This window comes from Lithobates pipiens, unplaced genomic scaffold, assembly GCF_037356315.1.
Source record: "Lithobates pipiens isolate NorthernLeopardFrog02 unplaced genomic scaffold, aLitPip1_a1.2 Scaffold_1, whole genome shotgun sequence".
Taxonomy (NCBI): Eukaryota; Metazoa; Chordata; class Amphibia; order Anura; family Ranidae; genus Lithobates; species Lithobates pipiens.
The window spans coordinates 137,526,536-137,552,491 of record NW_027507685.1 but is presented as its reverse complement, the minus strand read 5'-3'; the positions used below and the strand labels follow the sequence as shown (position 1 = coordinate 137,552,491).

The window sequence follows — 25,956 nt, the reverse complement described above, 5'->3', positions numbered from 1 at the left end:
TCCCTTCCACAGGCGGTGGCATCAATAGTTTCAAAAACGATTAGCTAAGCTCCTGAACAACAGCAACATACAGGGATATACAATGTAATACTGACATATAATCACACACATAGGTTGGACTTGATGGATTTGTGTCTTTTTTTAACCTCACCTACTAGGTAACTATGTAACACTTTTTTTTTTTTTTTTTAAGCAGCTAAGGTAAAAATGAAAAGGAGTCAGAAACTCAATTTGCTGGCTGGATATTTTTGCATATTAGTTAATCATTCGTATTGGTTCATATTTACCTGATCACAAAAAGAAAATGCATTTTTTTGAGTGTATATTATAGTTCTGAACATAATAAGTAATCAAAAGGAAAATATATACAAAAACACTTTATGATCCCTTTAGGAACAGCAAAAGGGAATTTCCAGTGACTACATGTTTTTGCATAGCCAACCACACAGTATGAGGGTCACTATGGGGATCTTTAAACCACAGAGGAAGTAAGGCAATCAAATATATACAGACATGTCATATTTCAAGTTGTGGCCTAAAAAGAAAATAAAGATTTCCTGACAGACTCCATGGCAGCAACGTATAAGTTAAGTCCCGCCTCCACTACCCTATAGGACACTACTCCCATAAATCTTTGCTCCCTGCCACTGGCCGTGTTCTTTTTTTGTCCTCCTCCGAAGGACCCAGAGGTGGTCTTTCTACCTGAAGATTTATCATCCCTACGATCGAGGTCGGCCGGTCTGCGACTCTGGGTCTGGAAAGTCGCATTACTCCGCTAAGCCCTAGCTATTAGCAGGGTATGGAGTGGGCAGTGGAAGAGGCGCTGTGAAGAGGCCCATGTCCTGGCCACTGGCAGGCAGGCTGCGCATTGGTCGGATAGCCAGCTATTAGCAGGTGACCTGTTTTTCCCCCTGGAAAGTCCGGTGTCATCTTACCTTACCTTCGGCCGAGTGATCGATCGTGGTGGGAGTGGTGAGAGGTTCTATAGATCATTATGGCAGCAGTTTGTGTATCTTTTATCTGTCCTAGTTTTTTCAGTTTGTTTGTATGTGCAGGCATGGCGGCTGGTTCTTCCGCGTTCCAGCCGCCATTCTACTTCCGGGTTTGCGTTCTCGGCCGTACTGCGCATGCGCGAGTGCGGTTTGAAATCGAGGCTTGGTTTCGCGCATGCGCGATAGCGGCAAATTGCCGCTATTTCGTGCATGCGCACAGGCACATCACAGGTGACATCACAGGGCGGGCTATTTAAACGGGGAATTAGTCTGCAAGCTTTGGGAATGCTTGCGGGCTGTTGCGGTGACTTCCCCCTGCCTCTGTGTTGCATCTATTGGTAAGTGGCATTCTGGGACAGGGTGGCTATCCCTTCCCTGTCCCTTGCACTGATCCCTTGTCATCTTTTCAGCGCGTATGGATATCGCTGAGGACATGGATTCTCTACCGCCTGTCTGTGGCCAGCCCTCTCATAAAAGGTATTTTTAATGATCACCTGAAGGTCTGGTGGGGGAGGGGTATATTTCTGTTAGCTCTGTCCTGATATCTTGTCTCTTGTGGTTTCTTGTCTTGTTCCTGTTTCAGCCCTTCCAGGTCAGAACAGCATCGCAGCTCTCATAGAGGGACCGACTCCTCCAAGTTGCACCACCGGCACTCCTCTTCCAAATCAAAACATTATGGTTCCTCCTCAAGATCAGGACACCGTAGTGAGGAACGGTAGCATTCCTCGAGGACTCAATCTAGTCACTCAGCTAGTGCCTGTTGGGGGTGCAGAGCTCTTGTACTGGCAGGAAAATCTTTGTGCGATCCTTGCTACACCAAGGCTTCCAATGAAAGGGGTGACGCGGATCAACAACTTAAAACCCTGGTGGAAAAAGTTGTTAAGGAGTCCCTCAGAAATATTGAGGGCCAGTCCTATGTTCCCCCGGCAGAGCTGCCACTTTCTCCAGGAAGGGAGACTCAGCTGCAGGATACTTGGGAATCCTCTGTGCATAGCCACCCCTAAGCTGCCATATCTGACAGTGACTCTGATGAAAGTGATCCCTGTGTGGGTTTTGATTTCGCTCTACTTCCTCCTCTGGTCAGAGCTGCTAGAGAGACACTGAACTGGGAAGATTCTGTGACTGCTCCTTCCAAACAGAGAAAATTCTTTAAGCAATTAAAGAAGGAACAGATTAATTTTCCTTTTATCTCTGAGCTAGGTGAGATTATCACAGATGAATGGGGCAAGGTGGAAAAGAAAAATTCCATGCTATCTAAGGTTTCAAAACTCTATCCTTTCAATGAAGAAGAGGTGAAGCATTTGGAGTCAGCGCCGTTGGTAGACGCAGCAGTCATCAGGCTGGTGAAACACCTCACACTTCCCTTAGAGGATACTGTGTCTTTTAAGGATGTTCTGGACAGACGGATTGACGCTGATTTGAAGAGAGTGTATCTCACAGCAGGAATGGCCTGTAAGCCAGCGTAAGCTCTGGCCGCTATGTCCAAAGAAATGGAGATATGGATGGATAGTGTTGATGAGATACTTAAGCCCCGTACACACGAGCGGACTTTTCAACATCCAAAGTCCGACGGAATGATTCCGTCAGACTATTCGATCGTGTGTGGGCTGCAACGGACTTTTAATTCGCAAAAGTCTGACAGACTTTAGAAAATGGAACATGCTTCAAATTTTTCCGACGGAACTCCGCTGGACCCAGTTCCTACCGAAAAATTCGCTCGTGTGTATGCTATTCCGACGGACTAAAACCGACGCTAGGGCAGCTATTGGCTACTGGCTATGAACTTCCTTATTCGAGTCCAGTCGTACATCATCACGTTTGAATCCGTCGGAGTTTGGTGTGATTGTGTGTGGCCAAGTCCGCTCAGTCGAAAAGTCCGTCAGAACTCTGTCGGAACTCCGGCAGAACTCCGGCAGAACTCCTTCGGAAGTCTGTTGGACATAAGTCCTCTCGTGTGTACGGGGCTTTAGAAATATCTCTGAAGATACGGCTAAGAGCTCGCCTATCCAAAAACTTAGGCTGGCCTCCGCCTTTCTTGGGGAGGCCTCTATCGACATCATACGCCTGGTGGCTCGGGTAATGCTTTCTTCTGTTACGGCCAAACGGGCTCTGTGGCTCTGCCCTTGGCTGGCGGACCCAGCCTCAAAACAAGTATGGTGCCGTATCCCCTTTGAGGGGTCCTCCCTTTTCGGCAATAAGTTGGATGAGGCTATTACCCGAGCCACTGGTGGGAAGCCGGGGTTCCTTCCCCAGGACCGGCGTTTGCAAGCCCAGGGAAGGTCTTTTCCAAAGAGACAGTACCAGGAACGAGCCAGGGAAGCTCGCAGTTACAGACCAGTCCGTGAATTTTCCAGGTCCTGGAAATCAAGACAATCCTCTTTTAAAAAATCTACAAAAAGTGATTTAAAGGGAGAGAGGGAACCGACTAAATCCTTTTGAGGTTGGGCCCGCTCAGACAGGGCAGGTGGGGGCTCGTCTTTTCCACTTTCGCCATGTCTGGCGGGCCTCAATCCAAGACTTCTGGACCGTCAAGACTGTCTCCTCGGGTCATGTTTGGACCTTCAAGGAATCTCCCAGGCTCAGATGGGTCCCCACCTCTCTTCCGACTTCAGACGAAAAAAGGCTAATTCTTCTAGCCTACGTGGAATCTTTGTTGGCTCAAGGCGCCGTTATCCATGTTCCAGTCATTCAGCGAGGCATGGGAATCTACTCTCCTCTATTTATGGTCCAGAAAAAGAGCGGGGCCTGGAGGCCGGTCATAGATCTAACTCACTTGAACAGTTTTATCAAAAAAGAAAAATTCAAGATGGAGACATTATCCACAATTCAATAATCTGTTCAAGCAGGGGATTGGATGGTCTCCATAGACCTCAAGGACGCCTATTTTCATGTCCCAGTTGCAGAAAATTACCAGCAGTATCTCCGCTTCTCCGTGGACGAAAGCCATTTTCAATTCACATGCCTTCCCTTCGGGCTATCAACTTCTCCTCGTGTATTTTCAAAAGTACTGTTGGCAGTGGTAGCTCTTCTGAGAACCAAAGGGATTTGCCTACATCACTACCTAGACGAGCTTCTGTTGTTGGCTCAAGACAAGGATCAACTCCTGGTACACAGAGAGCAGGTCATCTCCACCCTACAGGAGTTCGGGTGGATCTTGAACTTGGAGAAGAGCCAGCTGGACCCATCTCAGCGGCTGGTGTTCTTAGGGGCCCTATTCAACACTGTCAGAGGCACCATCTCATTACCAGAAGAGAAGTTGTCAGTGGTCAGGGACAGAATCCGTCCAGCCCTCTCTGTCTCTCATCTCCAGGCTCTCCAGTGCCTAAAAATTATAGGCACTATGGTAGCGACAATTCCGATGGTGACGTGGGCACAGTGGAAGATGAGGCCCTTTCAGAAGGGTTTCCTTCATCAATGGTCAGGCAACAAAACTCAGCTGATTCGGATCACCCTATCCATGAGGAATTTCCTTCTGTGGTGGCTCCAATGGGAAAATCTCTGCAATTGCCATTCCATTCTCCCCATCTCATGGGTCACCATAACAATGGATGCCAGCAACAGAGGCTGGGGCGCCCACTGTCTGGTGGAAGTGGCTCAGGGCACCTGGATTCTCCCCTCCAGAAGGAAACATCCTGGAGTTAAGGGCAGCCTTTCAAGCTCTGCTAGCCTTTCGGCATCTGATTTCAGGAGCCTCGGTCTTACTCAGGCTACACAATACCACAGCAGTAGCGTACATAAGAAAGCAAGGGGGTACCCGAAGTCTATCCCTTCTCCAGGAGGTGGAACCGATCATGACCTGGGCTCAGAGGAACCTGAAGGATCTGACATCAACTTATGTTCCGGGGATTCAGAACGTTCAGGCAGACTTTCTTTCCCGGATACTTCTGGACAACAACGAGTGGTCTCTTCACGAGGAAGTGTTCAACTTGATCCTGACGATGGGGCTCTCCCCGGAAGTCGACCTGTTTGCCTCTCCCTGCAACAAAAAACTGGAGAAGTACTACTCAGGGTACAGGGATCCTCAAGCCTACGGGGTGGATGCCTTGACGGAGAAATGGGGGTTCCACAGGGCCTATGCCTTTCCACCAACTCCTATCATTCATCAGTTCCTGAGGAGACTCAGGTCAGAGACAGCAGAAGTGATAGCCATAATCCCTTATTGGCCCAACAGACCCTGGTTTCCGCTTCTGATGCTCCTCAGTGTCAGGGATCCAATTCCTTTACCTGGATCACCTGCGCCTAAAGGCTTGGTTTTTAAAAGGGGACCTTTGAAGGCTTTAGGCTGTCCTGAAGAAGTCATTCCCACTATTCTTAGTGCACGAAGAAGTAGTACCAACCGGGTATATGAGAGAATTTGGGCGAAGTTTACAAATCACTTGTCTTCAAGGTCCAGTTCCTGTAATACCCTGGCAGTCGGGGACGTTTTAAGTTTTTTACAATCAGGATTGGATATCTCCCTTTCGGTTAGTTCTCTCCGGGTCCAGGTATCAGCTTTTTCTGGAGTCGCATGGGCCAATAATCCCTTGGTCCAACAATTCTTCAAAGGAGCAGTCAGGCTTAGGCCACAAAGGAAGCCTAGATTCCCCAAATGGGACCTTCCATTGGTTCTAGATTTCTTCCCTCAACTTGACAAAACGCTCTCAATCAGGGAATTAACCCTTAAAACCTCTTTTTTGGTAGCCATAACTTCGGCGAAGAGAATCTCTGAAATTCAGTCTCTAGGTGCAAAGGAACCTTTTCTCACCTTCTTTCCAAATAGGGTAGTCCTAATTCCGATGTTGGGGACAAATCCCAAGGTTACCTCTGTTTTCCATGAAAACCAGGAAATAACTCTTCCTACCTTCAATTCTGCTGAAAGTCCAGATCCACATCCACTCGATTTGGGAGTTACTCTAAAACAATATCTGGATGTTACAGCTTCTTTTCGTCAATCTGACTTCCTCTTCGTGTTATTTAATGGGAAAAATAGAGGCGCTAAGGCCTCCGTTAGATCCATCGCTGCTTGGGTGGTCCAGGCAATCCAATGGGTTTATAAAGAGAAGGGCTTGGCACCTCCTGAGGCGGTTACAGCTCACTCTACCAGAAGTCTCTCAACCTCATGGGCGGCTTCGCGTCATGTTGCGCCTGATGTAATCTGCAGAGCGGCCTCCTGGTCTTCAATTCATACCTTCATGTCTCACTATTGTGTTGAGCCAGCATCTTTATCCTCTGTTGATTTTGGTTTGAAAGTCCTGTCGGCTGACAGTGTTAAATAAATCTTTTTGTTAAGCATTTTGCCCAACCGGGTGTGTTTGGCGAGTTATTTCCCACACGTTGCTGCCATGGAGTCTGTCAGGAAAATGGAAAATTCCTATCAAAATACTTAGACAAAATACTGCGCCGTAGACAGCGGTGCCTGTTTTTTGGCAAATATCTCCTAAACCGTGTAGGTTTAGGAGATATTTCTTGGACCTACAGGTAAGCCTTAATCTAGGCTTACCTGTAGGTCAAAGTGTGTTGTAAGGGTTTGTAAGGGTTTGTAGGAGATATTTGCCGAAAGACAGGCCCGCTGTCTACTGAGCGCGCTGCGGTCAATGGCGATATGCCACGAGTGGCGGCTCCCGTGCACATGCGTGGGAGTGAAGTCATCGCGGCTTCGCTGAATGACAGCGGCGGAGCAGAGAGACCCACCGAGAAGATGGATGCTCCGGACTACAGGGGACAGCCAGGTAAGGTAAGTGACACATAATGGACTACTATGCGATGCATAGTAGTCCATTATGCTTTACCTTTGCAGGGAATGAAAGAGGAAGTAAACCCAGCAGGGTTTACTTCCTCTTTAAAGTGGTTGTAAACCCTTTACAACCACTTTTTACTACAGGCAAGCCTATAATTAGGCTTACCTCTAGCTACACTGGATATCTCCTAAACCTGCACGGTTTAAGAGATATCCCTTGTATTTGCATGTGCCTTGTTACTTACCTGAAATCAATGCCCCCCCGCAGTGGTCCTCAGTCACCTCTTCCGCTGCCGCCATGATACCCAGAGGGACTTCCGTGTATCGTGACTCTGGCACTGCAACTGGCCAGAGCCGCAATGACGTCACTCCCACACATGCGAGCGGGAGCCATCAGTGACGGCATGATCCCATACATTAAACGGCACGCTCAGTGCGCCTGCGCCATAGACAACGGTGCCGTCTTTTTTGCAAATATCTCCTTAACTGTGTGGGTTAAGGAGATATTTTTTTTCACCTACAGGTAAGCCTTAATCTAGGATTACCTGTAGGTCAAAGTAGTCTGTAAGGGTTTACAACCACTTTAAGAAAACTGAAGTTATACTGTGCTGTTACCAGCGACTCCTCTGCCCATGCGCGGGAATGACATCATCACGGCTCCAGCCGATCACAGCGCTGGAGCAGGGATACCCAGAGGTAACCCCCGGGAGCAATGGCAGCCATCGGAGCAGTGAACGAGGACCGATTGGGGGGCTTCGATCTAAGGTATGTAATTCATAATGAGCTAGTATGCTATGCATACTAGCTCATTATGCCTATGTCTTGCAGGTTTTTTTTTTTTTTTTTTTTTTTTTTAGGGTTTACAACCACTTTAAACCTTTACGCCCCATTTAAACCTGTGCATTCCAGGAATGTGAGCAGAAACACAAGATTTTGTGATCTTTCCTGGAAATGTGCAAAAATCGTGCCAGAATCCTTAATGGTAATGGTACCCCAAACGTAGCTAACAGACACACATTTTGTCATGGCAAAAAATGCACGACAAACATGCAGTATAAAAATGTGTGAGGCTTACTACCCAAAAAGGGTACAAGAGTTACGTTGGTGCATTTAAAAATGCGTAGGGAAGTCCATTCAATTAAATAGGCTGCCCTATGCTGTTGCAGGTCAAACGCATAAAAAAAAGTACAAAAGAACTTACGTGAGTGTGATGCACAGGTGTGGCTGAGGCTTGAGCCTTTTGTTAAAGCAGACAGTGTTCATATCTACTACAACTGATGAGATGACATTTGCCTGCACAGTACAGCATTAGTTATAGAAAACACAGCTTCCCAGCACCCCCCTTATAGCAAAGGGAACTAAGAAGACTTTTTCCTTGCTGGAATTTCCAGAAAGCATCTAAAAGGGTAAGGTGCAATTTTTAATACTTAGTTATTTTGCTATCTATAACAAATATAAAGTAGATATTATCCCAATTTGGCTCTAAAAAACCATGTTTAAGTATTTTTTCAAAAGCTTGTATTATAAAATATACGCAGGTAGTACATTAAAATAATCTGGCATTTTCCTGCTTACATTGTATTGTATTGGAGGTAATAATAATGATGATACTCACAAGAAGAAGTGAAGCTAGTGACATAGAGGGTGATATTCCTTCTATATATTTTGCCTTCAGCAGACAAGATGACAACATAATTCCCAGCATCGCTGATCTGGAGGTCCTGTAGCAATAGTGACGCATTTGTTGGGTAGAACGCCACCCGTCTGGTAAAGTTTGGAAAAATACTGGGGTTTCCTTTGTTGCCACCAGAAAGTCCTTCAGCTGCAGCGGAGAAGTCGTGATACAAAATAAATTTGTCATTGAATAGCCATCGGATCGTATATTTGCTCATGTGACGGGGCAGAGCGTACAATGTCTCTAGGAGCACTGACTGACCAACTGTGGCACTTATTGAACTTTTGGTGACATTTATGTCCATTCCTTTGGAGGGACCTAGAAGATATACAATAAATGTCCTATTATCACAAAATTCTTATGCTGGATTGGATAGAAGTAGGACAATCTTAAACATCTTTTACAAAACAGGCCCTCTTTTCTGTAAGTAGATAGATCCCCAATCCCAAAGGTGCTACATGCTATAAGTTTGTTTTACTTAAAAAGCAATTAGGGCAGCAGATGTGAAATAACTATTTATACACACCTAAAAAAATATTATCACACCTGAAACCCTGACACTGTGTTAATGAAAGCCTTACCCCAACCTAAACATCAACCTAGCTCCAACCAGCAACCTATCCCCTAAACCTCAACCTAACTCTCAATACAGAATACTTTATTAATCCCAAAGGGAAATTTGGAAATTGATACAACACAGACAAACTTAACAAAACAACACCAGATCACAACAATAAACTGAACAAGGTGCAAAAACACAAAAAAATTACCAATAACAGCCATTAACACCAAATAACAAAATTAAAACTACACTACAAATAAAACATCCATACAACTAAAATACAACATAGAATAAATAACACAGATTAAAATAACAGGCAAACTACCAAATACAAATAATACACCACTTTCTCTAACACCACCCCAAATAATAACCAACATGATACAAACATACTATAAAAACACAAAATCCTGATCATAAACCAGAATTAAATCTTCACCTCCAGCCCTCACAGAAAAGATTTATCTTCATTGCCACAGGCAAAAATTATTTCCTGTGTCGCTCTGTGGTGCATCATGGGTGTAACAGTCTGTCACTGATGGTTCTTCACAGACTGAGCAGCATATTGTTGGGTGGATGGGAGGAGTTGTCTAAGATTCAACGTAACTTGAACAACATTTTCCTCTCTGTTGTAAAAGACTCCAATTCCAATCCAACAACATCACTGGCCTTGCAAATCAGTTTGTTGAGTTGGTGTCGGACAGCCTAAGCCTGCTTCCTCAGCATTCTACTGCATACAGGAGAGCTCTGGCCACCACAGACTCATAAAACATCTTCAGCATCATCCAGCAGATGTTAAAGGACCTCAGTCTCCTCAAAAAGTAGAGGCGGTTCTGACCCTTCCTATAGAGCACCTCAGTGTTCTTGCTCCGGCCCAGCTTATTATCTATGTGCACCCCCAGATACTTGTAACTCTCCACATCCACTCCCCGGATGGAGATTGGGGTCACTAGTGGCTTCTTCTTTCTGAAAGCCACAACCAGCCCCTTTGTTTTTGTCCCATTTAGATACAGATAATTAACCTCTCACCATGTGACAAAGTTCTCTACCACAATTCTATACTCAGCCACTACTGCAGAGTCATCAGAAAACTTCTGAAGATGGCAAGACTCTGTCTGGTAGCTGAAATCAGTGGTGTAGACAGTAAAAACAAAGGGAGAGAGAGCTGTTCCCTGTAGAATCCTGATATTTCTGTTCACCCTATCTGAAACAAAGTCTTGCAAACGCCCATACTGCGGTCCTGCTGTCAGGTAGTCACAATCCATGACACAAGAGAAACATCAACCTGTATTGCTGCTAGCTTTTTTCCCAAAAGATCCAGGCCTGATAGTATCAAAAGCACCGGAGAAGTAAAAAAACACCACCCTCACAGTACTTGCTGACTTATCCAGGTGTACATACATGCAATTGACCATGAAAATGAGACCATCCTCAACCCCCAGTCTTGGCTGGTATGCAAACTGCAAAGGGTCTAAACATTTATTAACCATGGGTCATAACTGATATAAAACAAGTCTTTCCAGGGTCTTCATAATGTGGGAGGTCAAAGCCACTGGTCTATAATCCTTGCAGCCCCAAAGGTGTGGTATCTTTGGCACAGGGACACGACATGGTGTCTTCCACATCACAGGAACCTTTCGTAGACTGAGACTTAAGTTAAAGACCTGTTCAAGAACACTTTATCAGGGCCTGCTGATTTTACTGCCATAAGTCTCCTCAACTGTCTACTCACCTGATGAGTTGTAAAATACATTGATGCACTTTTCCATAAAGGAAGAGTGGAGTTTTTCTTATAAAAAGAACAACCAGTAAAAGTATCCAATAGGGGTGAATCAGAACACACATTAAAGGAGGAAGGACATCTAGTATGAGGAGAGGAGAGTACTTTCTGCAACTCTACTCTCCTGCAGCTTTGCGTTGAATCTGAGGGAGTTAAAGCCATGGGAGTTAAAATGGTTCAATTTCAACAAACCCCCTAAACCTATCCTCTAACCTCAAATATCCCCCAATCATAAACATTAATTTATCCCTTGGGCCTAACCCTTTACCTTAAAGTTGAACTCAAGAGATAAGGTATTGTCTAGATACAAGAGCCATGTGTAATACAGGTCATGTATGTACAGGGGCCTCCTGTAATAAGGTCTGGTCACTGCTCTCTCTCCTTGTGCAGAGTGTCTGATCTATTATCTGCCCCCTCCTTAAGCCCCATACACACGAGAGGACTTATGTCCGACAGACTTCCGAAGGAGTTCTGCCGGAGTTCCGACAGAGTTCTGACGGACTTTTCGACTGAGCGGACTTGGCCACACACAATCACACCAAACTCCGACGGATTCGAACGTGATGACGTACGACTGGACTCGAATAAGGAAGTTCATAGCCAGTAGCCAATAGCTGCCCTAGCGTCGGTTTTAGTCCGTCGGAATAGCATACACACGAGCGAATATTTCGGAGGGACCGGGTCCGGCGGAGTTCCGTCGGAAAAATTTGAAGCATGTTCCATTTTTCTAAAATCCGTCAGACTTTGGCGAATCAAAAGTCCGTTGCAGCCCACACACGATCGAATAGTCTGACGGAATCATTCCATCGGACTTTGGATGTTCAAAAGTCCGCTCGTGTGTACGCGGCATTAGTTTTCTGTAGTCTATAGTGAGTGGACCTGCTGGACCCCTCCCATAGCTCTGGTCTTTGCACAAGCAATGTACAATGCTGTGATGGGGACAATGCTACATTTATAAGGTAATACATGGGTTTTCAAAGGCCTTTCGTGCACACAAAGTGGATTTATATACATACTGGGTAGTCAGGAATATATATAAATAACATTTTTGGTGCCTGGTTTCAACCACACAGCCAACACCTCAACCTAATCCTTATAGTCCGATGAAGCTTAGAATCTCAATTCATTCCTATGGAGACGGGGTCTATTATGGATTCAAAATATGGATAGCCTCTCAATAGGAATGAATGGAAGAACCTGGCTACAAGACTCCTGCAGTGGAAGCTGTGCATCACCTAGTGGGCTGTAAATGTAGTATCTGGTAGAAGCGAGGACAGGTACATCTTATGTCTTGGAGGGGTTGTTGGGTTGGAGAAGGGGAGAGGTTAATTAAAGAATAAATATTAAAAACCGTGCCACGCAAAAACAATATATAGCAAAAAATATTTCACATATTGTATGTGCAAACCACTAAACAAATAAAAACAGAATATCTATTCCTATTGCATTCTCTAACATGATATACTGTACATACTGTATGGTATGCCATGCATATATGTGCATCAATTCCTTATGTGCAGGTAAATTATATATACAAAGTGCAATACGTGTAAATCAATAAACAATATATGTATATATAAAAAATATGGATTTACACATATTGCACATATGTATGAATTTACATGTATTGCATTTTGTACATATAATTTACCTTAGCTCATACACGCAGGCAGGAGGATGTGCTTAGCTGAGCACATCTCATAAAGGCTCTTGGGATGTATGACATAATTTGCTCAGGCATGAAAACCATGAAGTAACTGATGAAATGTAAAAAAAAAAAAAAAAAAGTTTAAAAGTAAATATGATATACTTTCCTATCTATTTATTAATGCTAGCAGCATAGGGCTTAAAAAATGGTCAATGCTGATTAAGAGAGCTCCACTTTAATTGTGTGGCTAAATTTCCTCTCCCCCATCTTTGCATACAATGCACATTAAAAAAACTTGCGCAGGTCAAATGGAACAAGAAAGCCATGCCTTACATCAAATGTGGGGCTGAGCTATTCTATGGCACACAGGGTTCCTTTGAAGTAATTGAAGTCATTGATGACAAAACAAAGAAAAACCATATATGTGCTTTAGTTCTAATCTTTTCTATATAGTCTATAAAATAACTGTTTTCACACCTCCGCTAGTAACTCTATTTTTCCCTCACGGGTCTTAGCAATATTGTTAGGTAGGTCATTTAGTGAATTCGAGAATATAGCTTATTTTAAAATGAATTACTAGCTGTTGGGGCTTGCTCCATTTCATAGTTATCATTTAATTGATTATTGTTTAACAATCAGATTATGCATTTTATGATTTTGGTGCATTATGTAATACATTTTATTTTGAACTTACCTTTTTTTAAAGTAGTTCTAAAACCAGTAATTTTTTAATATTTTCAATCATTTTGAAATCTGCAGTAAATAATACCCGATGAATCTCCTATCAATGTCCTTATTCAGGGTGAAAACACTATATTGGGACCCCTAATTGTTCTCATGCCTTGTCAGCCTGTTGCATGTGCTTCCAGTGGAGACTACAAACAGCTATTTTATTTTAATTTTTTTTTTTATTAAACTGAAGTTTATTTGAAAAAAATATGAGATCTAGAGAAGAAAAATCACGTATAAGAATAACATGACTTTTCAGAAGCAAGAAGTGTATATTGCCGCTAACCCTTTGTTAAACATGCAAGCACAACATGAACCAGTGTCATGTCAGGAAACACGGCTTGTAGTACCTCAAAGCAGTCTATGAAGTACCGGGTTGATAGAGGAAAGACCAGGGGTCTCTACCCTTCCCTCCAACACCTTTTCAAATTTGACAGGGCATCCACTGTGTAAATATATAAGGTGCTTTAGGCTCAAAGTGTCTACCATGTGGAGTAGCCACTCCTTGGAGGATGGGGGTTTATCAGATTTCCAGTGTTGAAGATAACTTTATAGCCTTATGCAGGCCATACATGGGTCAAATTCCAAACAAATTTTCTTTTGAAAATCAAAACATTCTGTGTGTTTTGTAATCTGATGGTGCCACCATTGCTTTCGAAATTTGACCAACCAAGCCTTTAATTTCACCTCATTTTACTACAGAATTGAATTTTTGTGGATGGGTATTTTCTTTTCTTTCTAGGTCACAACTTATTCACATTTCTTTTTTGATTGTATTGCTCACATGATTCTTCCATCATTGATTTGAAATTAGTTTTTTTTTTAAATTTTCAACATGCGCAAAAAAATTATTTTGGAATTGGACCCATGTATGTCTGACTTTAGAACAGAGCCCTAGATCCTGCATCTCTAGTGTGGTCTGGTGAAACAACTCCTTCTAAAATACCTAAAATACACTGCATAGGGTCTAATTGGACCGTGGAGTGTAAGGCTCCATTGATCATATCAACAACTTGGACCCAGTTTCTATGAAGCTTGGGACATCTCAATAGCATATGAATTAATCTTTCGTAGTCTTTATACCACTTAAAACAGATAGGATCTTACATTAAGCCCATTTTATACAATTTGACAGGGATATGATGAACAAATAATTGAATGTGTAATTGAGAGAGTCTTTTGGAAGCATTTCTAGAACTCAAATGGACTGGTTGTAATGCCTTTTATCATTGATCATCCACCAGAACATCTACATCTGTCTCCCACCTCTCCAGTACTTTAAATGGGTAGTCCTCCAGGTAGGCATTCAAGAGCAGAGCTGGAAAATAAATCTTTAGACGAGGTAGTATTTTGCATACGGTTAAAAATAAGAGTGGGAGAAAGATGCCAGGCATCAAGGGATCCCTCAGATGTCACTGCCTGTTTAAGCAGAAAAAAATAGAAGTGCATATAATCAGGCGAATTATATTGAGATTGTATAATAGAAAACAGAACAGGGATGCCCTTACTAAAAATATGTGACAAGTGAGTAATCCCAAAGGTTTGCCATTTTACAGCATACTGAAAGCATTTGTTAACCCAAAAGAACAGATCCTGTTCCCTTAAAGCATTTTGTAAAGCACAGTGCTTGTGCTGTGTCGTTTGGACTCCTGTAACACCTGAAATATCTGGTTGATCCTGCCTGGCTATACTCTCCCCCCTGTAAACGGACCACAATACTCAGGGCTGCTGAACCCTGGCATTGTGGTTTGTAACGTGATTCCGTCATCTGCAGCCCTGCTATCTTGTGTCCTCCGCCTCCCTCCCCTCCCTGCCTGTCTGCTCGTACCAGCGCCCGCAACCCCCCTTCCCCGCTCCTGCTGCTCTCATAACTTTTACTAAATCCTCTTATGCCCTCTATACTATAATAACAAGTGTCCCTGTGTCTGTGTAATGGTGCACCTATATAAGCGTGACCTTTGGCGCTAAGCTGACTGCCAGCTCTCTCTCCTCCCTCCCCTCCTCCCTGGCTGACATCAGTGGGAGTGCTTGGCCCTGCCCACTGGAGCTGTGAGCCCGAGGGAGAAGATAGATGACAAATCAGCTGAGAGCCGGGAGCCAAGCTTATATAAGTACAGATTTTCTACATTACACAGACACAGGGACACTTGTTATTATGGAACAGAGGAGATAAGATGATTTTGTAGAAGTGGGTTAACAACCACTTAAAGCTTAGCCAATTCAGGATATGTATTATTTGACCAAACAGAAACTACATTTTGTAAAACATGCCACACGTTGCAATTACTTTTTTAGCCAGGCTTTATGCATCAGTTTCTACTTAGAAAGTGTTTTAATAAGCCTACAAAAAGGATGAGATTCCAGACCAGCAGGCAAGAATTGCGACTTAGTGAAATGTAGAATCACATACTACAATGAGTCGTTCTAGTTGCGTTGCCCACTGGTGATGAAGCTAGCCACTCAACTAAACCATATGTTGGAGCTCAGCAGCCAGGTAGTATAGCCAGGAATCTTTGGGACATTGGAGTTGTATTCATTTAATCCTGGATGGATAACCCTGTGTTCTAAATCAAAAGATTTTTTTAGTGGAAGTACTACAAGAGTATTATGTAAAAAATACAATAACTGAGGAATAAAAATCTTTTTTATGAAGTTTGTCCTACCAATGAGAGACAACAATCATTTGTTCCAAAGTTTAACTTTCTATAGAAATCGAGACAGCAGATGCATTACATTTAGTTGGCTGTAATCCAATTGATTGGGGGAAATCATAATCCCAAGGTATTTAAATGATGACATAATTGACACGAGGCAGTAGGAGGACAACAATGGGGGGGGCGTGGCTTGGCGAGCAGCGTGGATGGACGCTGAATAGAGGAGCTCCGAGGACACTGGGGATTCGGTTCGAAAACGGACCGCTAAACGGAGCGATAATGCCAAACCACATGAAGAAAGGGACACACTTACGTCCCCTCCGCTCATCGGGCACACCGAAAAGTAAGCCCTCACCGGCAAACCTCAGTAAATACTGGTACAACGACGGGAGCTGCAGTCCCAAGATGGCGCCGGCACACAGACCCGCGGAGAGAGAAGGCAGAGATGACAGGGAGGACGACGAAATATCCATTTCAGCGTCGGAGGATTCCTTCAGAGGTACTGACACCAATGACCCCCCTCTGACCTATGCAACAATGACTGAAATCACTGCAGATATTAAAAACTCCTTTTCAGCAGCTATCACAGACATCAAATCTGAACTGCTTAGACTGTCTGAACAAATGGCGGTTATTGACAGGGCTGGCAAGAGGAGAGACAGAGCTCTAGTGAGACTAGATGACATTACAACAACTCACTCCCAACAGATGGTTGAAGTGAATAGGCAGATCGAAGACCTCAATAACAGAGGAAGGAGACATAATATCAGAGTGAGGGGTGTACCTGAATCCATTGCTCCAGAACAAATCAAACCGGCCCTGTCCGCCATCTTCAACAGACTCATAGAAAGGCCTGACGACTCACCCATAGAGTTCGACAGAGCGCATAGGGCTCTGAGACCCAAGGCACCTGACAACAATCCACCAAGGGACATAATATGCTGCCTGCCTAATTTCCCCCTGAAGGAGGAAATACTACTGAAGGCCAGAGCAAACGAGCAAATAACCTTTAATGGCGTCAATGTACAGCTATTCCAGGATCTCTCCCCCATAACTTTGAGGAACAGAAGAGCTTTGAGACCGTTACTAGAAGTTCTCAAGGAAAAAGGGATCTCATATAGATGGAAGTTTCCATTTGCACTGCAGGCTACTTATAATGGCAAACAGCACTTGCTTAGAGTCCCTGAGGAATTGCTCTCTTTCTGTGAACATCTACAGATAGCTCCTGTCAATCTCCCTGATTGGTATGCAGAATATAAACTGCCTCCCCCAGTCAACAACTGCCCCTCTATGGCAGGCCCTTCACCTGCGCAATCCCCTTATCATCTCGGGAGGAAAAGAGGTAACGTGAATAGAACCAACCATGGTTCTCCATACGCCAGCAACCCTAGACTGTAATACATCAGCGGATATGCGGTTGTTCCTTAATGCATGACATTCACCGAGATCAGTCGGACCTCATTTTTTCTACCCTGTTTACCAAGCTCTTAGTTCATTCCTGATCCGTCGATTATGTTTGTTTATTTTTCCCTTTTTTTTTTTCTTTTCTTTTTTGTATCCCCTACATTCTCAGGGATCCGTTTATATAAGATTCAGGTTTGATATAAATATGCTATGTAGAACTTTATACACCAGCAACTGCCGATAGATTTCTGGGCCTTCACCCATGGCAATCTACCCCGCTCCCAACAAGCGGGAGCTCACCGTATTGCAAGGACTATACAAGCTGTGAGTGCTGATAGACTAGCCACGGGGACATTGAACTCAATATTCGAGGGTAAGACTCGTTAAGCTACTCAAGCATGTTCTCACCTCATGAGATATTGGTGATCTTGACTAACACAGCACAACTTGCAGATCTTACAAGACTCCTCGCTTCCAGGAATCTACACCGGCTATACAAAGTGTATTACACGCTTTTCATGAGTCAGGTCCTCACACCGCTACAGGGTTGTTGCCCTTGCGGCTACATATCTATGGGTATCTTATTTTATTTTGTTTGTTTCCTTAAGGGTTTTGTTATTCTTAAAAGTCTTAAATGTTTTTCCTCCATTGGCTCAGCATGTTGCCACTGAGCTTTTGGATGATTCTAAGCACCAACAGCGAAAATGGTGATGCAGTAGCTGAACCCTACGCAGAAGGTACAGACAGAGCGCACTACCTAGAGGCGGTGCATAACAACCAGCTAACTAATTATTTTGCTTAACTTACAGACGCATCACAAACTTTCATATTACCTGTTATTGACTAGACACCTAGCTATGTTAATTGTATACCACATGCATAACGTACGAATATATTTTCTTGGCAAGCATTGCACCGATTTTTCAAAGTTCCAAGAGATTTAGCAATTTCTTTTATCTTGCTCACTACCGAACCCCCAGGGGTCTTCCACTCCATGTTTTGGATGTTTTGTTAACAAAACCCCACCTTCCGTCCACCGGTGCGCCTCCCACTCTCCCCCAAGAGTCGACCTAGGTGTTTGGCTGGCCACACCTTTTCACTGACATCACGTCAGCTGTTGACGTAGATCAGTAACACGACTCCAGAGAGACACTCTCAATCCATCTCAATACGACCTCCAGTTGGTCTATACCACCCCTTTAACCTACTCCCCATACCACCCCTATTCTAATCTTTCCCTTTCCCTCTCCCACCCCTCCCCCCCTTTTTTTTTTTTTTTTTACTTCCACCACCACTATCATGGCCTACTCCTTTTTAGGCAAGTCCCCAACCCTAATTTCGCACAACATTAACGGACTCAATATTCCCGAGAAGAGAACCAAATTACTTAAAGAACTCAAGAAAACGAATCCGTCCATAGTCTTCTTACAAGAAACGCACTTCAAGGGTCAAAACGTTCCTAAACTTACTGACAATCTTTACACCAAAGCTTTCCACGCCACGAATCCTCAAGCTAAGACAAAAGGCGTTTCCATCCTCCTGCACAAACATGCACCATTTGATCTGACCAACCAACTAATTGACCCGGAGGGACGCTATATTTTTCTTAAAGGCACTTGGGAAGGATCCCCAATTACATTAGCGAATGTATATTTCCCGAATAAGGCTCATATTACCTTTTGCAATGTAATTATAAATGAACTGAAGTGGTTTGCAGAGGGCTGTATTATTTTGGGAGGGGACTTCAATATACCTTTGTCCCCACTTCAGGACTCGTCCACGGGCCACACTCACATTTCGTACAAAATTCTAAAGAGAATCAAGGTCCTATTGAGCTCTATTTCCCTGGTGGACTCATGGAGATCCGTGCACCCAACAGGGAAAGACTATACCTTTTACTCAGCATCACACAAAAAATATTCCAGGATTGATCTGATTTTTGTTTCTCAGAGGGACTTCATTCACTTAGATAGGGCAGACATTGGTATTATTACCATCTCAGACCATGCCCCTACTGCCGTCACTCTTAAACTGACTTCTCGCAAACATAAGTCTTTTAATTGGAAACTGAATGCCGCACTACTGACAGATCAGATCATTTGCGACGACATTCACAAATCCATCAATACATATTTTCTCAACAATGATGATTCTGATACCAACCCACTTACTAATTGGGAAGCCCATAAAAGTGTAATTAGAGGCGAATTTATAAAATGGGGTGCCAGGAGGAAAAAAGAACGAATAGCCGGTATAATGGAGTTAGCCAATAAAATCTCAATACTTGAAGCACAACATAAGCAATCCCTTACGGCCACAGCGGCAGAAGAGCTCGCTCACTGCAGGCATTCCTTACTACAAATGTTACAAATTCAAACTCAGAAAGCACTCTTTTTTCGCAAAAGCATATTTTATGAAAACAGTGATAAGAGCGGAAAACAGCTCGCTAGAGCCCTAAGGGATGCAAAGATGGCTAACCACATCCATGCGATACGAAACGATAGAGGCCTCCTTGAACACACACCTGAAAAAATCGCAGACCTCTTCCAAGAGTTCTACTCCAAACTGTACAGGCTCCCCCCACAGCACAGACCCGTCCATATACCACACACACGTGAGGAGATGATCCAAACGTTCCTTTTAAATAGTGAAATCCCTTCTCTATCTCCCTCTGACGCCAAACAACTAAACGACCCAATCACTACAATTGAAATACAAACTGCAATACAAGACTTGAAATCTGGTAAAAGCACGGGTCCAGACGGGTTCACATCCCAGTATTACAAAACGTTTTCACAGCTACTCTCCAGGCCCCTTTTAAAGGCATTTAATCATTTAGCCAGCAATGAAAATGAATCCAACTCCTTCCTCATGGCGCATATAGCGGTTATACCTAAACCAAATAAAGACCCCTCCTATTGTGCTGATTTTAGACCAATTTCACTTTTGAATATTGATGTGAAATTACTGGCAAAAATCATCGCGAATCGGCTAAAACCCCTACTTTCAAAAATTATTGGCCCCGAACAGGCTGGTTTCATGCCTGGAAGAGAGGCTAGGGACAACATTCTTAAAGCCTTGAATCTGATCCACCACAGAGGGGATTCTACAATGGGAGGCCTCTTGGTGTCAACAGACGCCGAGAAGGCCTTCGATAGGGTCTCCTGGGACTACATGTTCTCTACCTGTGCTCATATAGGCATAGGCGGGGGAATGCTGAATTGGATCAAGGCCCTTTACAAGTCCCCACAGGCTAAAATTAAGATTAACAATATCCTATCTCACCCGATCCAGATATCCAACAGCACCCGCCAGGGATGCCCACTGTCCCCTATCCTATTTATTTTAACTTTGGAACCACTTAATAGAACCATCAACCTCTCCCCAGATATCAAAGGCCTTATTGCCCACGGGCGCGAATACAAACTTGCCGCTTATGCAGACGATCTTTTATTTTTCATTACGCAACCCCACGTTTCCCTCCCGAACCTCCTGAAAATTTTTGAGACGTTCGGGTTTATTTCAAATTTTAAAATTAACTATACAAAATCTGAAGCTCCTAACCTCACCCTCCCACTAGCAGAATTCGACAATCTCAAAGGGAACTACAAATTTAAATGGGAACAAAACACACTTCATTATCTGGGAATCAAACTTACCCGCTCATTAGAGTCTCTTTATGCAGCAAACTACGCCCCTCTATTAAATTCTATAGCCAAAGACCTCACTCGATGGACTACCAAATCATTTTCCTGGTTCGGTAGAGCTGCCATCCTAAAAATGACCACTCTCCCCAAACTACTATACGTTTTCAACGCATTGCTTATTGCGATACCCAATTCTTTTTTCTCCAAATTACAAGTGTTGCAAAGAAAATTCCTCTGGGCTAACAAGAGACCTAGAACTAATTTCCGGACCCTTACTCTCCCTAAAAATGCAGGAGGATTGGGCTTACCAGATTTCAAAAAATATTATTACGCCACCCATATTACTAGACTTATTGACTGGCACTGTCAAATCAAAATTAAGGACTGGGTACGCCTCGAACTAGCTAATAACACAAGACAGGCGTTATTTTATCCTTGGACGTTACATTCTAAATCTACAAGACACATGAAGAATCCCTTGGTAGCTAACACTTTAAGTATCTGGCACAAGATTGCCCAACAATTCAAATTGGCAACCATACCAGGCCCGCTGACTCCCCTGATCAATAACCCAGACTTCCTGCCCGGACTATACCATAACACTTTACCAACCCCAGATCATAACAAGAAGCTTCTAGCCACACATTGTTTTCACCAGAACAAACTTAAATCGCTAAGCACACTTAATTCTGAATATGGTGTATCTTTCATAAACCCCTGGTTTTATATTCAAATAAAAGACTATTTACTTAACAGCACATTTAAACTCTCCTTTACCCAACGTTTGACACCACTGGAAGACATTTGTTATAAGGGCGCCCAGATCTCTAAAACAACATCGGCTGCATACAGATGGTTGACCCTCCCAACACACAATGATAGAAACAAACACAAAGAAAAATGGGAACTTGACCTAAACACTCATTTACAAGATACACAATGGGAGAAAGCGTGCATTTTCACACATAAGTGCTCACTTAGCACCAAATATCAAGAAATTTCATACAAGATCCTCACGCAATGGTATATAACGCCACTAAACACCAAAAAATGGCTTCCCACAGCCTCAGACGCATGCTGGCGTTGTGGGAATGAGATAGGCTCCTTCATACACATTTGGTGGGAGTGCAATGTAATCAGGACATATTGGAATGAAATCTCTAAGTGGATTAGACAAATAACTAACACGACAATGAACCTAGACGCAGCGGCTTGTCTTCTACACATTAATACCTACACAACAAGCAAATACAAAAAGTCATTATGTAGACATCTTCTAACGGCAGCTAAAAGCTTAATCCCCCTACACTGGAAAACTTCTAGGGTCCCAACAATTAAAGAATGGGTTGAAAGAATTCAATATATACATAAGATGGAAGAAATTCTGGCAATGAAAAGGGAAAGTAGTAATACCTTCCATGAAACTTGGCAACCCTGGTTACTCTTCACCCTCTCAAATGAATATCAAGTTATCCTTGAATGACGGGTGACAGCTCTTTATGTTAACTGGAATATCCCTAGTATTCTGTACTCCGTTAAACATCGCTCTCCCTTTGTTTTACTATATTTTTCTCTAAACGTGTAAGACTCACCTATACATGATATATGATATATAATTTGTTAACAACCTGATATGCTGTACAATAATGTCTTGTTCCTTTAAATGCCGCTCCTCTGTGGAGTCTTCAAACAATATAATCCCTTCCCCACCCGTTCCCTTGCCTTTATCTTTTTCTTATTTTTTCTTTCTCTTTTATTATTATCTCTATTATTACCTTTATTCTTTTTTGCAATTTTTATTTTCTTTCCCCCACCACATTCCCAACTCCCTAATGTCCCCTCCAACCATTCACTGTTTGACTCATTGTGCTCAATATGTTTTCTTATCAGCAACTTATATTGTAATGAACCAAACCAATCTTGTTTTTCATTTGTATGTTATATATTTACTACATCATTGTTTACAACTTTTGAACCCAATAAAATCTTGATTGTGAAAAAAACAAACAAAAAAAAAACAATGGGTTGATTGTGCCATCGAGCAGCATCGAGCAGACTTATACCAGTTAATAGTGAGGCCGGGGTACATTACGAAACTTAGTAATGATACCCATAACTATTTTAAGTGAAAGGCATGTAACACTCAGAAGCAAAAGCATATCATCTGCATAGACTCTATGCCATAGAGCATAATTTTTTCAGGTATATCCTCATAGCTAAAGCCCACAATATTGTTCTGTGCAAATCATCACTGCCAAGGGCTCAGTATCGACAAAAAAAAGTAGTGGAGAAAGGCGATAGTGTGCAACCTTGTGTCATCCCTCTGTTCAGTGTGAAGGCAGAGGAAAGTCCCCCTAACTCACAAATGGGGAGTAGCTATTTCACTATTATTCAGACATGCTCCATAGATCCCACTATCATGAATCTTGACCTGAGAAATGCCAAGCAGCCAGCGCTGGCGTACATGTAGCATGACATATCTGCAAATTGGCTGCAGGAGATAAATGTACACAAGGCTTCCATTTTTTTCGGGGCTTTATTATACTAAAAGCCCCAAAATTTCAGTATAGTTGCCTAGGGAATCCAGGGTCTTATAAGACCCTGACTAAACCTAATAAAATGTGTTAGTAAAGAATAGATTAAGCTTCTTATCCTACAGTGGTGTGAAAAAGTGTTTGCCCCCTTCCTCATTTCCTGTTCCTTGGCATGTTTGTCACACTTAAGTGTTTCAGAACATCAAACCAATTTAAACAATAGTCAAGGACAACACAAGTAAACACAAAATGCAATTTGTAAATGAAGGTGTTTATTATTAAAGGTGAAAAAAAATCCAAACCATCATGACCCTGTGTGAAAAAGTGATTGCCCCCTAAACCTAATAACTGGTTGGGCCACCCTGAGCAGCAACAACTGCAACCAAGCGTTTGCGATAACGTGCAATGAGGCTTTTACAGCGTCCTGGAGGAATTTTGGCCCACTCATCTTTGCAGAATTGTCCTAATTCAGTTACATTAGAGGGTTTTCGAGCATGAACGGCCTTTTTAAGGTCATACCACAACATCTCAATAGGATTCAGGTCAGGACTTTGGCTAGGCCACTCCAAAGTCTTCATTTTGTTTTTCTTCAGCCATTCGGTGGTGGACTTGCTGGTGTGTTTAGGATCATTGTCCTGCTGCAGAACCCAAGTTCGTTTCAGCTTGAGTACACGAACAGATGGTCGGACATTCTCCTTCAGGATCTCTTGGTAGACAGCAGAATTCATAGTTCCTTTTATCACGGCAAGTCTTCCAGGTCCTGAAGCAGCAAAACAGCCCCAGACCATCACACTACCACCACCATATTTTACTGTTGGTATAATGTTCTTTTTATGAAATGCAGTGTTCCTTCTACGCCAGATATACTTGGACACACACCTTCCAAAGAGTTCCATTTTTGTCTCATCGGTCCACAGAATGTTGTCCCAAAAGTCTTGGGGATCATCAAGATGTGTTGTGGAGAAATTGAGACGAGCTTTGATGTTCTTTTTGCTCAGCAGTGGTTTTCTCCTTGGAACTCTGCCATGCAGGCCATTTTTGCCCAGTCTTTTCCTGATGGTGGAGGCATGAACGCTGACCTTAACTGAGGCAAGTGAGGCCTGCAGTTCCTTGGACGTTGTTGTGGGGTCTTTTGTGACCTCTTGGATGAGTCGTCGCTGCGCTCTTGGGGTAATTTTGGGCGGCCGGCCATTCCTGGGAAGGTTCACCACTGTTCCATGTCTTCGCCATTTGTGGATAATGGCTCTCACTGTGGTTCGCTGGATTCCCAAAGCTTTGGAAATGGCTTTATAACCCTTTCCAGACTGATAGATCTCAATTACTTTCTTTCTCAATTGTTCCTGAATTTCTTTGGGTCTCGGCATGATGTGTAGCTTTTAAGGATCTTCTGGTGGACCTTACTGTGTCAAGCAGCTCCTATTTAAGTGATGCCTTGATTGTGAACAGGTGTGGCAATAATCAGGCCTGGGTGTGGCTAGAGAAATTGAACTCAGGTGTGGACAACCACAGTTATAGTATGTTTTAACAAGGGGGGCAATCACTTTTTCACACAGGGCCATGATGGTTTGGATTTTTTTTCACCTTTAATAATAAACACCTTCATTTACAAATTGCATTTTGTGTTTACTTGTGTTGTCCTTGACTATTGTTTAAATTGGTTTGATGTTCCGAAACACTTAAGTGTGACAAACATGCAAAGGAACAGGAAATGAGGAAGGGGGCAAACACTTTTTCACACCACTGTAGATGACTTTAGCCATCTGAGCTTCACCTGCTACATTCTTTTAGGTTAAAATCTATATAAAGATTAATTAAAATATTTGCAAGTAAAAATACATTTTCTACATTTTGGATAGTTTAGAGAAGGGTTAGATCGCCAGTTGGGTTTCTATTATTTGTTTGGAGGCTTACCCTTTTTTTGCCCTGCTGATCATTGTCGCTGAGATATTGATAGGAAATTCAAAAATTCTGGGTTGTCATCAGAGCAAGAGGTGAAGTACAATCCATCCTATGACAATTCTCCAAGATGGAAATTCTGTTCACTTTGGGGAGATTTCATCTCATTTTCTGATGCATCCTTTAGGACAGTGAGAATCTCCCAATCAAAACTCAATCTATACAAAAATCCTCTGTTGAGACTTTGAAGGCCACCAAATTGGTAATATACCATAGTTGTCATCATTTTATATGTACAACAGTGTTAGGGGATGTTTTGTAAAATTAATTATACGCTATGTTATTAGATTTTGAATTTGCTTCTTTGTTAAATTTCAGAATTGTACATCCTCCCCACTGAGGAAGACCAAGAAAAATAAATTAAAATGAGTTGGGAAGTACCATCTATGCGAATGTACATTTCAGCCAATACACTATGAAGTTTAGTAAAACTCAAGATACACTATTAATGGCCTCCCCTCTAGTATATCATCACAGCGCTCAATCACCCCTCCCCCCAGCTGCCACTTAAATGTTTGAATATATATCACAGAAGGTGAAAAAAAGAGGAAAACTGGCAATAAAATTACAACAATCACCTTGTGGCGTTTAAAGAAAAAAACTGCTAGAATAACAGTGTACTAAAGTGTTCAAAAATAAACCACGTGAAAATTATAAAC

The 25,956-nt window shown here is 42.9% G+C and overlaps 1 protein-coding gene across 4 annotated transcripts in view; it reads right to left on the bottom strand.

The window, feature by feature from the left end:
* LOC143975226 (HEPACAM family member 2-like) overlaps positions 1-25,956 on the bottom strand; it is a 63,288-nt gene that overhangs the window by 36,127 nt on the left and 1,205 nt on the right. For all 4 annotated transcript variants that reach the window (XM_077477409.1, XM_077477427.1, XM_077477399.1 and 1 more), the window contains exon 2: positions 8,324-8,701. In XM_077477409.1, coding sequence (XP_077333535.1) covers positions 8,324-8,701 — 378 coding nt within the window. The remainder of the gene's footprint in view (positions 1-8,323; positions 8,702-25,956) is intronic.